General features: G+C 41.0%; 1 protein-coding gene across 5 annotated transcripts in view; it reads right to left on the minus strand.

The window, feature by feature from the left end:
• RAB3GAP2 (RAB3 GTPase activating non-catalytic protein subunit 2) overlaps positions 1-17,786 on the minus strand; it is a 103,425-nt gene that overhangs the window by 57,143 nt on the left and 28,496 nt on the right. For 3 of the 5 annotated variants that reach the window (XR_014136445.1, XM_081791928.1, XM_081791926.1), the window contains exons 3-8: positions 9,213-9,348; positions 8,050-8,131; positions 6,051-6,098; positions 5,891-5,966; positions 5,459-5,560; positions 1,385-1,484 (exon numbers count right to left, since the gene is read on the minus strand). Coding sequence is in view for 4 of the 5 variants with exons in the window: in XM_081791928.1 (XP_081648054.1) it covers positions 1,385-1,484; positions 5,459-5,560; positions 5,891-5,966; positions 6,051-6,098; positions 8,050-8,131; positions 9,213-9,348 (544 nt within the window). In the remaining variant the exon portion in view is untranslated. The remainder of the gene's footprint in view (positions 1-1,384; positions 1,485-5,458; positions 5,561-5,890; positions 5,967-6,050; positions 6,099-8,049; positions 8,132-9,212; positions 9,349-17,786) is intronic. The other 2 variants (XM_081791927.1, XM_081791929.1) reach the window with 1 other exon arrangement.

Consider the following 17,786-nt stretch of genomic DNA (forward strand, 5'->3'; position numbering starts at 1 on the left):
TTAGGCACAAGGTCCTATTTATCAGTAAAGTTTCATGCTACATATTAGAATACAGCTGGATTCTGGTTGTTTATTCTGGAAAGTGAAGTACTTTAATAAGGGAAAAACAGATTCCTCTAAGCACTTCAGATTTTGATAGTAAGGCCAAGAAAAGAGAATTTTCCTACATGCCGAAATAAAAAGACACAACAATTTGTCAGAATTCTTTTCAGAGCAGCTTACTTTAGGTGGGCACTTAGTGGCTTTCTTACTTCCTAGGAGACCAATGGCTTTATGGTCTTAAACACAAAAGATAAACAGGAACTCAACAATAATAAAAATTAAATGGCTGACAATACCAATAATCATCTATTTCTAGTTTATTTCACCGACTGAATTCTTACCTGCAGAAAACTGCCAGTCTCTTTAGGTATATATACTAATAACTATTTTAAATGACCCCAAGATAATGATGCTTATTATGCCTAAATTTAAATAATTTAAAAGATTATGAAAATAGCCATAAAAATTCCAACAAGTTCTGACTGAATAGAAAAGCAGGTACCATTAAAGACGTACATAACCAAAACCTCCTAATTTTACCAATTCATCAACCTGCAAACAAGACAAACTTGGTTTTAGGGCCATTATAAGCCCCACTACCCAAGCCCAGAAGAAAAGGAGGAAGTCTAGCACTGGTGTTTTCACTGAGTTTAAGGCCTTTCTAAAAGTGGGGTCTTAAAATTGATGGTATGTTTCTCGCTGGCGGCATTTTTGCAGGTACTACTGCATCTATAAACAATGGCATCTTGAATTTGATGGACACAACTCTGCTCTTCATCCTCTTCCCAAGAATGTAAACTGAGCAGTACGAGAAAGAACTCTTGATTATTTGTGCACTTTTCACCCCCAAGTCTGGAAATAATGTAGTTGCCCATATACACATCATTCAGGCATTTAACTTCTCCATTCAGAAGCTTTCCGGGTTAGCAAAGAGAAGCCAATGTGGACTCCCTGTTGGGCCTTGCCCACGGGTGGGTGGGGCGGGGTGGGGAATAAAATCCCCCCTGCACACAGTGGTATCCTTACCCTCGGTGAGAATGGAAGCAATGCAGAATCACAAGATTCTAGTAACCAGCCCAACAGCTGCTGAAATAGTGAGAACTTGGTTCCTCGGCTAGATGCAATGAAATTTCCCACCCCAATACATAGCGTTGATTACCAGTCCTTGCCTTTATCTTACTGAGCCATCTACCCAACAATGCACTCCCATTTTTACAGTCACAGGGTCTTTGTTGTAAATCTAGTACAGGCGGCCTTTTTAATTTAGAGGACATACTTAATTCTCTAAATGGGTTAAATTAAATGAGAAGTTAGAAGTCAGATACGGCATGCCAAAAATTACCTTTTGCTACCTGATTTCGACAAGCACGAAGAGACTGAAAAAGGCTAAATCCATCAATAGTCACAATGGCAGCTGGATATAAGATACTCAACTCTTCATTCTATTAAAGAAATAAGAAAATAATACATCTCATCATTACCAAATAAGCATGTCTACTTTTTGTATTATAGTTGAATGTCAGGATTAATGAAAAATAGAAAATACTATAACTAAGTTAATTGTCAACCACCCAACACACAAAACACCATCAAGCAGAAGAAAAGTAAAAATAAATGGAAAATTAAATTCAGAATGCCTTTTGGCCAAGGACCTACAATTCTTCTCAAACAAGAGCTTTTGTAAATGATATCTAATGCATTCAGGGTAGGTGGTGAGATTAACCAAAAAATGTACACATTGCATTAAACTGAAATATAGTCATTGTGCAAATACAACAATATATAAAAGAAGAAGAAGGAAAAAAAAGAAACTCACCTGATATCCCAGACATGTCTCAATACACATCCTTATATGCTTTGGGTGAGGTTATACTATATACAGTATAACATGTTTTTTATTACTCAATATGTCAATGATATTTTTCCACTCCAGTAAGCGAGCAAATCATTTTTTATTGTGGCTAAAGCAGTAGGTAGCATATGTATCAAAATTTAGTTAACTAGTTCTCAGTGATAGAAATTTTGTTTGGGAGACCTAGAAACCACCCTCCCGACTGAGGCCCTCCAACAGCTTCCTTCTGCACTCTGGGATACAGCCTGCCTCCTTAACCAGGCCTGGAGGACGGCGCACCTATCATCTCACCTCTCTCTCCCCTTGCTCCCTGAACAAAGGCCATTGCCATCTCAGTGCTTTGAACAGGCCTAGACCTTACCTCCCAGGTCATCACCTGCCTAATTCTTCTGATCAATCAGTTCTCAGCTCAAACGCAATTGCTCAGAGGCTGCTCCTGAGCCCCTAGAGGTCAAGCAGGCACCTCCATTCTCCTGCCTCCTTACCACCTCATCAACATGATTACTTCCTTCCTAGTACCTGTCAGACACTGGAACCATCTTTGTATCTCTAGTTGTTTATTGCTGGTCTCCCTTTGCCATCCCCAGACTATAAACTCCAGGAAAGGAGGATCTCTGTGTGTCTGCTTTACCAAGGATTCTCAGTGATTAGAACTGGACGGGGCATAAAATAGGCAGTAAATAAATATTTATGAATGAATTAATACATTTTCATTATAAACACCACTGCAATAAAAATTCTTCTGTGTAGATCTTTTCACATTACTTTAGTATAAATTCCTTCAACTGGGTCTGTTGGAGCGTATAGTATTCTCAATATTCATTCATATTATTAAACTGCCCTCAAGAAAGTACCTGTCAATTTACGTTTCCACCAATACATGAGTGTGTTTCTCCATACTGTAACCAACAGTTTTGTAAATCTTGATCTTTGTCAATATAAAAGGTGAAAAATTATCCAAATGTAGTTGCTTATGGTTCTTAGATTATTATTTAGATTCAAAATGTTATGTGCTTTCCGACAAATCTCCTTTTCAGAACTGCCCTGCCCTCTTTCCTACTGGACCAGTAGACTGTTTCCATTTTTAAAAGAGATTTATGGGCCACGAGGGATAGGAGCCAGAGGGAGGGAGCTGGCACGGGTGCTCATATGACAGATGCACAAGGCTAGGCTGTACGGCCCACTGAGCACAACAGTGGGGAAAGAGCCTTGTCACTGCCTTGGAGGAGCAAGTCAGTTATCTCCAAATCCAGACAGACCTGCTGAAGGAGATACTAATACAAATACCAATGGTCCAAAAGCTACAGAAATTATGCCGGATGACAGAGATCTTTGTGCAGAAGACCCAGAAGGAGTTCCTTTGACATTCAAGAAAGAGATCTTCTCTCTTTGGAATCTTCTCCTACAATGACCTGCTGTCACTTCCACTACACTCATTGACCCCAGAAAATTGAATCAGAGGGAATGTGCTCTGTGATCCTTAATAGATCTGGGAGTACAAGAAGAAGCGAATATGTACTTTTGATATATAAATTGATATATCAGATCCAAAGATGCTTATGTAGAATATAGAGTAACAACAAAGACTTCTCTCTCCGTGTTCAATAAGAATTATTTTTCAACCAATAGATTTTCCTGACTCGCAAACAGCAAGTATTTAAATATTTTTCTACCAACTCTAAAAAATAGTATAGACATAACCCAACTTAAAATGTTCAAAGAACCTTCACCACCTAGAGAATAGAAAAACAGAGAACAGCTCTTGAGAAGTATCTTCAATGAACACAGTATCTTCTTAGATTTCCAAGAGCTCCTTCTTTGTTTCCTTCAATGGTTTCACTTTCTTCTACTTTCTTGTGGTGAATATTAGGAAGACTTAAATTTTCAGTCTTCACTTTTATTTTCCTAGGTCCTATACCTGGAAGAATTCATTATCTATGACTTAAACCAACTTCTTCAATCTAGTCTTTGCGCCTGTATAGAAATTCTGTATGGCAAGCCATACTAGTATTTTCATTTTATTTCCTACCATCGCCTCAAACTCAACATGTCTAAAACCAAACTTAACAACCTTAATTCACTGCCAAAGCAGTCCCATCTTCCTACTTTGTCAATGGCACTCTTCAAGTGGGTATCTTAGAGACCACTCATTTTCCTCTTGACTCATCTACATCTCTAAACAATAACCAAATCGTGTCAATTGTTCCTTTAAATGATTTTTGTCCTGGTCATTTTTCTCTTCTTGCAGCCTTTACAGAGTCCCATCCCAACACTGCACGTCTATTACAGAGAACTTCAAAAAATCAGTTAACTAGCCTCCTTGATTCCAGACTCTCTCAACTCCAATTCCTCCTGAGGAGAGATTCCTTCAGTATCCCTTTGATATATCACTTCCTTCTCATAAATCCTTGTAGCTTTGCTCATCTCCTGAATCATTATGATTTTTACTTGGTTTTCAAATTTATGAAAAAAACTGGCCACTCTGCCTATTCGACAGTTTCTCAATATTTTCTATCATAGGTTTCTTTGTTGTCTCATGCACTATCCTACATTTGAATCTCCCTTCATTTTTCTCCTGATTACCTAAAATACTTTCCCTTCTTTTACCATTAACTAATTAGATTCTATAACCATTCTTCACAGCTTAATTCAAATCTCACCTCCTCAATGAAAGTTTCTTTTATTGTCCTCGCTCTAATTGAGCACCCCTTTCTCCAAACTTGTACAGAATGTATTCTGGCCACATAAAATGGCAAATCACTAGGTACTGCTTTGCATTGATGCTTAATTCGCTCAAAGGCATTAATACGAATTAATCTATTCTCCCTTACTAGATTAAGTTTCTTCTACAGCTCCAGTCTCCAGGCCACCTCTCATACAATTTAAGTCTACAGAGGTACACAATACACACATCTGTTCACGTGAAACCTTTTGGAAGCAGGATAGTAAAAAGGAGGAAGGCATATTTACATAGTTTTGACTATGTACACTGTGAGTCAAACAAGAGCATATTAGTTTACATGGCTCTACAATTAATTTTTGACTGAGGCAAATTCTCACACCACCTGGGAAGCAGTGAAAACTGTACATTTGGAGAATCTTAGATATGAAATATTATTTTCTATCAAAATCTTCAGTGAATATATTTCCCACTATAAATAAAAACTTCACCCCCTGAGAAATAGGTAGTACAATATAGTAGTATTAATAATAGGTCAGAACTTTTTTCTTTTGTTGTGTACAATTTTGACAGCTAAATCCAAATAAAAAAAGATATATACCATATGTCTACCTTAAGTCACTATTAAATTCTGAAAATAAGAAACCCTTTTAAGGTTCTCTGACTACAGTCTTTTATTTTACTATATAATAAAACATAGGATATTTCATTAAATAAGTAAAAGCAAGAATGGGATTCTTTACTCAGTTATAAACAGGTTATATTTCCAGAATATGCCAGCACAGCTAACTGTGCCACAAGATACCTTTAAGTTTCCCAAAAAAGACAAAAAAAATACTTCAAAGTAAAGGCACTGTTACTTTGAACACAGTCTTCTACACTACCTGTTCGGTCACGCCAGGATGCCGTGGGATTTCATAGGTCCTGCACTTAAGCTGGAGCACGGAGTCCTCATTCAAAAGCTGTGCGAGCAGGAGCACGCCGTTCTAGAAGGAAGCAAAAAGGAGGGCTCTGCTCGTTTCCTTATGAATGGACCCGAACATGTATGGCCAGGCAGAGACTGTCGTTTCCCCACCAGTTTTCCACAGATATCAGGCACTCTCTTTCAGAAGAATACAGCTTCTCTTCTCGATAGGTTCTACCAGAACTTTCCACCATGACTTCCCCTGTCCCTGCTTCCACACCCACCCCCCACAGGAAGTAGCAACTACACATTCCCAAGCAGCAGGCAGTGAGTCAGAAACGAGTATAATGGGGACACCTAACTAGATATTCCCGTCGAGCGGTGCTTTCTAACTGCTGAACACTCAGCTCACCTCCGTGTAGAAGCGTACGTAACCTGAAGTAAAGCCCACCACGATGCAGGTCCAGTCAGGACGCCCGGTGGAACTCCTGTCACAGACAAAATTTGTAATTTTTGTTATAATTTTGCTCATAAAGCAAAGCAGAGAAAACAAATAATTTCTTTATCCTTACCTCTTTTGGCTTGCTAGTGGGATACACAGAGCACTGGTTACACATTCTCTAAAAACAAAAACGAAATCGTATGTTTATCTAATGAATTTAGCAAGTACTTTTATTTCCCTCTACTTTAATGTTAAAGGGCAACCAATGGAAGCTGTGCCCCATGAACCAGTTTTCTTCATTGCAGAAGTAAAAATACAGTGAAATTCCACATAAGGAGAATAAAAATCATTCACGTAAAAGGTAAGGTCACATTCACTTGAGGTTAATGAAAACACTATTCTTCACTCTGTACCGTCACGAAAAGCACAAGAGAAAGCAAAACTTTACTGCGTGCATGGATTATACACAGAACTGAGGGACAGCAGGTCATTGTGGGCGGTCATTTCCTACCGGCCCCCTCTCCTCCGCGTCAGCTACGCATGGGGCACAGCACGGGAGGCACGTCGGTCACATCACAGGCAAACCCCACTTCGGTGGCTATGTTATTCTAGGGATTAACTTCATTTCACCTGGTTGGCTTCTTCCTTAATATTTTGCAGAAACTGCCCCTGATAATCCATTTCAAAGAATATGCTAGGTTGAGTGTCCCTAAAAGATTCTTTTTTATTTTTTTATTATTTTTTTTTTCAATATATGAAATTTATTGTCAAATTGGTTTCCATACAACACCCAGTGCTCAGCCCAAAAGGTGCCCTCCTCAATACCCGTCCCCTACCCTCCCCTCCCTCCCACCCCCCATCAACCCTCAGTTTGTTCTCAGTTAAAAGATTCTTTTTTAATGTGACATGTGGACTTGAAAAATCTTTCAGGAGCTCAGAGACTAAACCCCCAAATTAAAATAACTCCTTCTTGGGACGTGTGGATGGCTCAGTCAGTTAAGCGTCTGACTTCGGCTCAGGTCATGACCTCACAGTTCGTGAGTTCAAGCCCTGCATCAGGCTCTGCACGGACAGCTCGGAGCCTGGAGCCTGCTTCAGATTCTGTGTCTCCCTCTCTCTCTGCCCCTCCCCAGCTTGCGCTTTCCCTCTCTATCAAAAATAAATAAACATTTAATAAATGAAATGAAATGAAATGAAATGAAATGAAATGAAAATAAAATAAAATACTCCTCCTGATTTTATTTATTTATTTTTTTCTCCTGACTGATTTTAGTGTCAACCCTCAGGCCCATCACCAGCTTATTCAAGAAGCTGTGAACACTCTTGCCCCATACATCGTATTATGCAACCACTGAACAAAATCTTTTTGTTTGTTGTCTTCAAAGTAACGGAGCCACTGTGTTTGCTTTGCACTGCTGACAGAAATTAAATGTCTTCAAATTCTTAGACTACACGGCTTGAGGTGAAATATTATCATTTACTTTGATAAGAGTAGAAAACGTTCCAGTGAGTAACTACAATGTGCCAACACGTATTATGGACTTCCACTTGTCTGTTGTCTTTTACCTGAATCCAAAGTCTGAAGTATCTTACTCATCCTCATCAGACAGCTTTCAGTCATAAAAATTTAAGTGAAAACAGTTTTTGGCACCAGGTTCCAGGTTAGCAGCTCCACCAAATAATCAGGCTAGAGAATCGCTCTTATTGGGTCATTGGGAAACTTGAATTTACCAACTTGCCTTTCTGAAGTATTTGTGAGTTTTAAGAATTAATGTAGCACAGTCCCCGTTAAGTACAAGGCCAATGCTACCAAAGCAGAGAAAACAATGACTGCCTTGGACTTCTTGGCTGAATAAAATCAGTAATGAACACGGGAAACAACAAAATGTAGAAAGTATGGGATTCTCTCTGAGCTTCTCTTTAAATCCTCTGCAAACTAGTTTTTTTTAAAAAAGTAATCACGTGAGTAAAATTTAAATTTGCTGACCAGATCACGCTCCACAACCTCTAAGTTGGGATGAATATACATTCACTAAATACTCCAGTGATGAAACTTCTTGCTCTACAAGTCAAACAATTTCACACATACATTTAACAAGCTGAGAAACAAAACATTAACTGGCACCTACCCTTCTTCGACATTCAAAGAACCACTCCAGCCAGCAGCAAATTGCATTTCTTCCTTTCCTTTATCACTGTATTTCCATTTTGCTGAAAAAATTATCATATAAAATAACTTTATAGCATACTAAAACAGTAATTTGTAAATTTCACAGTTTCCCTTTAGAATAAGTACAGAATGTAATTGTTCTATATTAGTGGGTTTGGGTCTCTATAGGTAAATATTTAAAAAATTTTGTAAGATTTTTATAAAACTCAACCTAGTCTCCTGGCCCGTAGTCTCTCCCCTCCTCCAATTAAATCCATCTGATGTCTCAGTTCTTGCAGAAGAAAATTACTATTCTTATGTACCACCCCATCTGTTGTATTTATGCAATGACTTTTATCTTCAGATGACAAAGAAGACTTTTCTATTAGATTTATGCTACAGGGGCGCCTGGGTGGCTCAATCGGTTAAGCATCCAACTCTTGATTTCGACCCGGGTCTCACGAACCGTGAGACGGAGCCCTCTGAACTGACATCACAGAGCCTGCCTAGGATTCTCTCTCTCCTTCTCTCTCTGTCCCTCCCCCACTCTCTCTCACTCTCAAAAGAAATAAATATTAAAAAAAGAAAAAGGCTTATGCTACAGAAGGATAAATCTACTTTGAAGACCATTCCACAGCCGTTTAATAATGTATGATCTGATTTTGATCAGTGAGGTTTTCCATATTTTATGTCAACCTTCATTTTAGTCTTCAACAAAAATTATGAACTGAAAATTTATGCCCACAGTGAGAAACTAGTGTCCTATGAGTTTTCAAATATAGTTGAAAATCACCTCCATTCACATTATGACTAAGAAGGGGCCAGCGGCCTATTTAGCTCTGCCCGCCCCTCTCAAGAACCGGGCAATGCCCAGTTCTGCCTCTGAAGAGCCACATAACCACAGCTAAAGTATCTGCAGCCAAGAAAGAAAAGCAGAGGAAACAAACAGAATCGAAAGAAGGAAAGAGAATGAGAGGTACAAAAAAACTGAAAATAAGTGTTATACAAAACATGAAAGTACACTGTAGAACGCCACCATATAATGCATACAATGTAAGTAACATTTTTTCTTTCTAGCTAACCCATTTCCGTCCTATTCTATGCATCAAAATAAAAAGCACTAAAAATAATAAGAGTACTTACGCACTAGAAAAACAGCTTTTTGCTCTCGAGCTATAACCATAAGATCATTGGTCGGAGATAAGGATAAAACACAGTCTTGCAGCCAGGAAGTTTTTTGTGCTTTGCAAGTATTTCCTTCTTCTTCCTGTGGGTAAAACTTCAATTACAGTGTATGTAAAAATATTGAGAGTACTGCATCTCAGCTTATCTGCCTTGAGGAACAAGGGGGAAGAAAAAGGGATAAAGAAATCTTCCTATTTCTTTTTAAAAGTGTCAATAATATTCCCTATCAAAACACGTCAAAGATGACCAATAAATAAAATATCCACTACAAACAAATCTCAGTTTTGAATATTAATGCAGAAAGTTTTAACATAAGCACATATAAACTAGTAAGACATTAAAAGAATGTCATACAGAGATCATTCCAAGAATGACTCACTGTTAGAAGCTTTAGTGAATAATCCAATTCCAGAGAGACAGCTAAGGTATCTGCAGCTACACGGCAAAGAAAAAATTCTCTGAAGTTTATGTTGTAGGGTCTGTAAATGTACTGGATAAATTTGATACTTTTTTCTTCATTTGAATTGAAAGATGTTTTCATTTTTTATTGAAAAATTACTTAAAAAATAATTAAAAAGAGGAAAATCCCCATGGTTAAGAATTCAAAGGATCTAAAATGGTCTTCTCTCTAAGATGGTCTCTCTCACACTCTAGAACTCTAGCTGCCTATTTACTCTGGAGACAACCAGTGCAGTGAGGGTGTATTTCCAGGGACGCTTTATGCACATACAAGCAAATACATTACTCTCCTTTACCTTCTCTTATACAGATAGTAGCACACTACACACACAGTCCTCTTTACTTTTTTTCTCTTAACATATGCCTGAGACTTCATTCCCCACGAAGTTTTTCTTAAGGGTGCATAATACTCCACTGTAGAGACACACCATGATTTATTTCACCAGTCCCCTATTAATGGGCATCTGTGATGTCTACACTCTTCTGCTGCTACAAATGATGGTACAGCGAATAACTTCATACACTTGTCAGTTTGTGTGGGAGCATATTAGCAGGATAAATTCCTAGAAGTGAAATTGCCAGGTCAAAGGTAATATGTATTAGTAAATTTGCTATCTAAATTGTGTTCCACAGAGGTAGTATTAATTTATAATCTGACCAGCAAGTTTTGAAAGTGCTTGCTTCCCCACAGACTTTTCAAAAGATGCTTTAACTCTGGATCTCTGTCAATGCAACAGATGACAAATGCTACCTCAGTATACTGCCTTATTAATGAGAACAGTCATTTTCTCATATGCTTACAAGTCTTCTCTATGAATGGTCTGTTCCTTTCCTTTACACATTTCCTGATGGGTTGCTACTCCTTTTCTCATTTATTTGTATATATTGTTTACATACAAAGAAAACTGGCTTTTTTTTTTTTTTTTTTTAACCTTTATTTATTTTTGAGACAGAGAGAGACAGAGCATGAATGGGGGAGGGGCAGAGAGAGAGGGAGACGCAGAATCGGAAGCAGGCTCCAGGCTCTGAGCCGTCAGCCCAGAGCCCGATGCAGGGCTCGAACTCACAGACCGCGAGATCGTGACCTGAGCTGAAGTCGGACGCTTAACCAACTGAGCCACCCAGGCACCCCAAAACTGGCCTTTTGAACATAAGAGTTGCAATAGTTTTTCCCAGTCAATATGGTAGTTTAACGTGTTCTATGTAGACATTTTTCAATGTTATGCAGCTAAATTTTCGATCTATTCTTTTTGATTTCTAAGCTTTCAAAGCTTTACTCAAACCCACCCAGTGGCTCTTAGACTGAACTAAACAGCAGGACATGGGGAGAGAGGGGATGACATGTAGGCTGTTCGTTCTTTCTTCTTAATCTACACATTTATACTTTTTTTAAACTTAGCAAATAGGAATCATGTAGATTTCTGGAAAAATTCCTTGTTTTATTAAAGTTCTATTTTTCTAAGGAATTCTGCTACCCAGTTTGGTGTTCTCAATGTGTACTTTCCTATACATAAATTAGGGAGAAAATTCATCCCCTAAAGATGAAAGTAACATAGCAAAGGCTAGTTGTAGTTCGCCTCTCTCTGGGCCCACAATTGCTGCTGTAGAATACAGTCTCTGTTTAGGCAGCGCACACCCAGGACTCCTCAGAGTGGCTCAGCTGTGGCTGAAGACAACCCTGCCCTGGGGTTTCCTCCCCAACAACTGAGATTCCAACTGTACCAACTTCGAGGTGCAGGACTTTTCAAGTGATGGAGCATCTCACCTTCAGCCAGGCCGCTAGAAGCAGGGTGAGTCACACGGGGATGTGTGGGTACTGTGATAAGAAGTCAGGGGTGCCTGAAACTCTGACTTTAAAATTTCCATCTTAGTGCAATAAGAAAGAATCAAAACATCGTTCCAGAAATGTGATACAGTCCTAATCTTAGTAAATTCTATACAAACAGGTTTCTTCCTTTTATTACACTCCCAAAATGAGGTTCAAACAACAGATCCTGAAAATCTTCTAAAAGTTACTTCGCACTAAGGCACATTAGGGGCGCCTAGGTGGCTCAGTCGGTTAAGTGTTCAACTCTTGACTTCAGCTCAGGTTATGATCTCACAGTTCAGGAGACTGAGTCCCACGTTGGGCTCTGTGCTAACAGCTCAGAGCCCGCTTCAGATTCTCTTTCTCTCTTTCTGCCCCTCCCTGGGGTGTGTGCATATGCACGCACTCTCTCTCTCCCAAAATAAATAAACATTTTTTTTAAAAGCACATTATTTCTTTTTCATGTTTATTTGTCTTGAGAGAGAGAGAGAGAATGAGAATAAGTGGGGGAGGGGCAGAAAGAGGGGGGGAGAGAGAGAGAGAATCCTAAGTAGGGTCCATGCTGTCAGAGGCCAACATGGGACTCTCTCTCACAAACCAGGAGATCGTGACCTGAGCCGAAATCAAGAGTCAGCTGCTTAACTGGCTGAGCCACCCAGGAGCCCCAAAAGCACATCATTTCTGTTTCTGTCCTAGGTTTTCAAAATAATGCCACTAACAAGGATTAGACCTACATGTTTATATTTGCTGAAAAGACAGAGTAAAAGAAATTCAAAGATGGAAGGATTTAAAAGCTAACTGATTCAAAACCTCATTTTATAATAAAGAAAACAGAGTCTCAGGGAGGAACAGAATCCATGTCGGAGCCCAGACTAGAACCCATGCCTCCTGACATTTAATTCAGGTGGTCTTCCCATTTCATCACCCTGCCCGGTCATCCTGGGGTACAGCTGTTAACGGCCCTCCGAGAAGATGGGTCTTCCCCTGGGATCTGACTCTACTCTCCTAGTCGACGAAAGCCTTTTCTCAAACGATTACTACTACTTATCACTTTATCCCAGGCCAAACTTCCCACAGTTTTTGAACCGATTTGGAACCGCAGGGCACTACTTGAACATGTGAGCCAGCGTACCCTAGAGATATCTCTCTAGGCCTTCCTTCAAAACTACTTCCCCTCTCATTTCTGTCTTTCTGTGCCCAGTGCCAGGTCCTATCCCTCCATCCTGTTCCTTTACCTTCTCTCAAACTTACTGCTACCTATTTATTCTCTGCTATTCTCTGCTACCTATTTATTCTGTGATGGTACTTGTCCCACACTAGACTCCAAGCCTTCTAATTGGCCAAGCCCATGCCTGGTAGGACTCAAGTCCACACGTCACACGGCCCACTGACACACAGACAAGTGGATAACGGCATTCCCATGCCTCCTTTCTTATATTCATAAAGATAATGGAATAACCCAGAAATCACTCTTACACATGAAACTCTACATCAACAAACAACCGATTCAAAGCTAGCATCCTTAAGTAATAGTATCCTCAGTAATGTTTTCCCTTAAATAGTTCAAGATTCTGGCTGATAGACCATACCCGTGGAAAACACAAGTTAGAAAGATGTAAAAAGGGACAAAGTAGGGGCACCTGGGTGGCGCAGTCGGTTAAGCGTCCGACTTCAGCCAGGTCACGATCTCGCGGTCCGTGAGTTCGAGCCCCGCGTCAGGCTCTGGGCTGAGGGCTCGGAGCCTGGAGCCTGTTCCCGATTCTGTGTCTCCCTCTCTCTCTGCCCCTCCCCCATTCATGTTCTGTCTCTCTCTGTCCCAAAAATAAATTAAAAAAAAAAAAAAAAAAAAGTTGAAAAAAAAAGGGACAAAGTACTACCCTCTTAGTTGAGCCTAGAGCTCAGCTCTGTCTGCCACCATCCCAGCAAATGGACAAGCGATCCCAGAAGCAAGCATGAATTCTGCCCTGCAAGAACTAGCCAAGATGAAAGTTTGGGAAACATACCACTTACTTGGAAACAAATTCAGAGAAACTACTCCACTGGTTACCTGCCTAACCCTGCTTCGCCATCTCATAAATGTGCCTATCTAGTAATATGAAGCCAGAAAAAGAAACCTCACGTGAATTAGCAGTCTAGTTTCTGGCATTTCAAACATTTTCAGGTTTTACTCCAAGAGGGAGAAAACCAAGCTCTGTCACTCTTCACTGCATTTTCTTTTCTAGGTCCTCTTTACCTCTCCATCTTTCCTTATGACACAGATCTGCCCTGTTTGTCAGGGCAGAGGGGGGCATGTACAAGCAGGAGTTCTACATTCTAAAAACAGGTTAGAAAATACTATCGTATGATTATATTACATAATATTATCATCATTAGGGTTTGATATGCCCTAAAATTCTAGATCTCAAGTCTTGCTGCTTGGGCATGATACTAGCTTGTCATGAAATGCACGGCAGTGAGCTCTTAGTACAAGCTCAGTGGCTTCTGGATGTGCAGTCACACAGGGCGGGGGGAACATGGGGGAGCATCTCGACCTACAGAACCACAAGCTCCTGGTCATGTGTAATCCCAAAGACACAAAGACATTCTTTGTCCCTAAGACACAGTATTCGAGGTTAGCAGACTGAAGATTAAAAGCCTCTAAGGACAGTAACCAAAAATAAATCATATCCTTAAAATTACCAACAGAGGTAAAGATGCATTGTTTCTTCATAACTAGGTGTTTCTCTCTAAGCTTAATTAGCTATTTATTTTGCCAAACAGTGTAAACTGTGCCAGAATATTAGGAAGTAAATCTAAAAACTGAAAGCCACCAGGAGGGCGGGAGAAGAAACCTCATGTAAATCAAATTTCTTTCAATAAACCCTCAACCTCAAAAAGAAAAAACAAATCTCCAGGTAAATCAGGATGGCGCATCAACAATGAACAGGCTATCTACAAAGGCAAATACAGAACCGAAGCATGGAAAAGTACGTGTCCTAAATTGTTCTACGATGTCTGCTACATTGTACCCAAGCAATGTGGCGTGTCGAAATCAGGTCACAGTACCGTGACATCTCTTCCCACAGTAAAGAAATCTTTCCGCACCACCGTGAGTAGAGGACAGCAGGCCTATGAAGAAGTGTTTGGCACTGATGTGACTTTAGGTTCGGTTACTGAACTCCAGGGAAGAGAGCAGCCATGGTCCTGGTGATTCGGAAGATGTTCACTGCAACATCTGCCACTCACTATGTGCCAGAATCTGGGTTAAACGCTTTACACATAAATCTTAATTCTCACAGTAACTCTATGAAGGTATGTTAGTACCCCAGTTTTGAGATGGAGAAACAGATACTTAAGAAGATAACCCCCCTTCCCGGGTTACACAGTTGGGGCAGAGATAGGAACCCAGGCTCTGGAGTTCCCCTGTGCCGCTCCCACACGACACTGCTGAGGGAAGCTGGTCCCCTCTAAGCACATCTGCAACAGCACCTTTGATTCCTGCCTGCTCCACTGCTCTCCTCGCTGTTGACACTGGGAGTGACCAGGCAGAATGACTGATGCTGTGTCCAGAACTAAAGGGATGAAGAGAAGCTCTACCCCACTTGCTGGCTAAGAGGCAAGTGCCCCTCAGTGACGGAAGAAGTAAAGAAGGAGGGACGTGGATCAAGTGAGGTCTAACCTAATCCAATTCAGCCACTTGGTTGACTACGGTGACCTTTTTTGCAAAGGCTTGTCACGTATTTAATAATCTTGTTCAACTAGTCTCTTTTTAAAGAGAGCCAAGAAATAGTCCCGTCCCATTCAATGTAATTAAACATTGAACGAATGGACATATCGAGAGTCTTTATCAAATTAAAAAGGTCACGAACGCTGCAATAAATGCTAAGAAGTATGAAATTAAGCTTTGCCTTGAAACTACTCAAACCTTACTGGGTGGTTTAGTAGCTCACTCCGGGCTTCTCAGCCTCAGCAACTCTGACACTTCGGGCCGGAACTTCTTTACTGGAGGGGCTGTTCTGCGCACTGCAGATACTTAGCAGCACCACTAGCCTCTACCCACCAAATACCCACAGCATTTCCCAGTTGGGACAACCAGCAATGTCTCTAAACCCTGCTGAATGTCCCCTGCAGAGCAAAATGTTGTGAGCCACTGATTTAGCTGAATAAGAAACACACTGTAAAGTTGTTGTTTTTTTTAATTACCATGGGATCAACACCCTCCCTCACCCATGTGCCATAATCTCCCCCGGCCGGCTGACGGGATTACACAATTGTATAAAGAACGAGAAGGAGCCATAGAGACTATGTGGCTCAAAATCCTCATTGTCCAGAAAAGGAAACCAAGGCTTGGAAAGAGTAAATGGATTGTCACTAACCACACGAATGCCACAGGTAATACATTTAAAGTAATACACATTCATACGGTCCTTGGACACTTTACCTGGCAGGTGTGGTTCCCTACCTCTAAAATCGGGGACTGGACGAATAGTCCAGATAAGGGGGAAGAACGAGGCCACGGTCTGTGGGTCAGAACCCCTGAGGAGGTCCCGATCCTCGATGTCTCGCACCTTTCTCCCTGCCTTGGTCCATCCCACACAACACACTACAGGAGGGAAGCCCACTTCCACGTGCCAGCGCTGTATCAGGACAGAAAGACAAGAGCAAAGAGAATTCTCGGGCTTCACGTTCTTCCCTCCTCTGGGGAAGACAGAGGGACAAGTACACAGTAGTCAGACAAGGGGGCACGGGAGGGTCACCAGACCAGGCTGGGGCTGGCAGGGTGGAGGGTCAACAACAACAATGGAAATAACTCCTAAGCTAAATCCTGCAGAGAGAGTAGAAGGTAGCCAGGTTGGGGGCAGCAGGAGAGAGGAAGAGAAGGTGGACGTTCCTAGACTATTTCCGCGCCCTAGTTCTCTAGAAAACCACAAATTCGATATATTTGAAGGCCTACAGGCAACAGAGCCAGCAAGGGGCTGCTGTCACGGACAAGTCCAACAGTGTGAGGTAAGAGGGTCCACTGCAGCAGCAGGCAGGTGATGAAGAACTTCCGTCTACTGTGCTGAGGTACTTACACTTGATCTTGAGGACACGGGCGGTCACTGAAGGAGTTTCTGAGCAGTGAAACGAGCTGGTCAGATCTGCACTCTTTCTCAAGTGTGCACATATTTTAAACTTTAAAAAAACTTCAAGATGTAAGGCAGATATAAAGCTGATTAGCATTTGCTTGTGATAGGAAAAAAAACAAAAAAAACAAAGAACAAAAACTAAATGTCCCTCAACAGGAGTATGGTTAAATAAATCTCAGTACGTCTACACAATGAGATATTCAGCATTCCTTTAAAAGAACTAGATGATTTATATCTGCAGATATGAAAAAACCTCCAAATTACATTAAGCAGAAAAACAAAGAGGTAGAACATGAAAGCCACAAGGACTTTCCGGTAAGAGAGAAATAAACAAGGGGCGCCTGGGTGGCTCAGTTAGTTGAGCGATTGACTTGATTTCAGCTCAAGTCATGATTTCACGGTTTGTGAGTTCCAGTCCCCCATCAGGCTCTGCACTGACAGTACAGAACCTGCTTGGGATTCTCTTCTCTGCCCCTCCTCCATGTGTACTCTCTCTCAAAATAAATAAAAGAACTTTTTTAAAAAAGAGAGAGGGATAAATACATGAATTTTCCCCTTACTCTCCCCAGTGCCCTCAACCCTACTAAAAACACAGCAGTTACAGAGTTTGCTTAAAGATAAAGACCAGGAAGGGCAAAAAGAATGAGAGGAGAAAAGCCACTAGAAAGCAGAAGGGCAGGTGCCAACAGATTCCACAGTCCCTAGAACTGACCACAGGCTTAGGAACCGGTACCAGGTCCCTCGGGAAAGGAGGGCAAAGATGTGGCTCAAATCTGGAGGCCTCGCTGAACATGTGTTTGAGCAACAGTCATGTCTCCTGACCCCTCCCCCCCACTGCCCAGGCAGATGGCTGTCCCACCCTTCCCAGCTGAAGACCACGGGCCCATCACTAAGCCAAAATGTACAAGCTACCCTACAGGAACGCCTGAGGAGTACAGATTTGAAATGAAATTAACCAACGATAAGCAAGAGCAGGAAAAAGTGGTGGCTGGCTGTGATGGGGAAACTAAAGGCAGCTCTCCTTCAAACATTTAGGCATAAATAAGGCCACCAAGACAGAGCCTGGACTACTTGTTGACCTGTGGCCAAAGACTGAGGAACAACTTTATGTTCACCTTTCATCACTGGCAAACAATCTTTTAGCTGCACTTTTCACAC

This window comes from Panthera onca, chromosome F1, assembly GCF_046562875.1.
Source record: "Panthera onca isolate mPanOnc1 chromosome F1, mPanOnc1 haplotype 2, whole genome shotgun sequence".
Lineage (NCBI taxonomy): Eukaryota > Metazoa > Chordata > Mammalia > Carnivora > Felidae > Panthera > Panthera onca.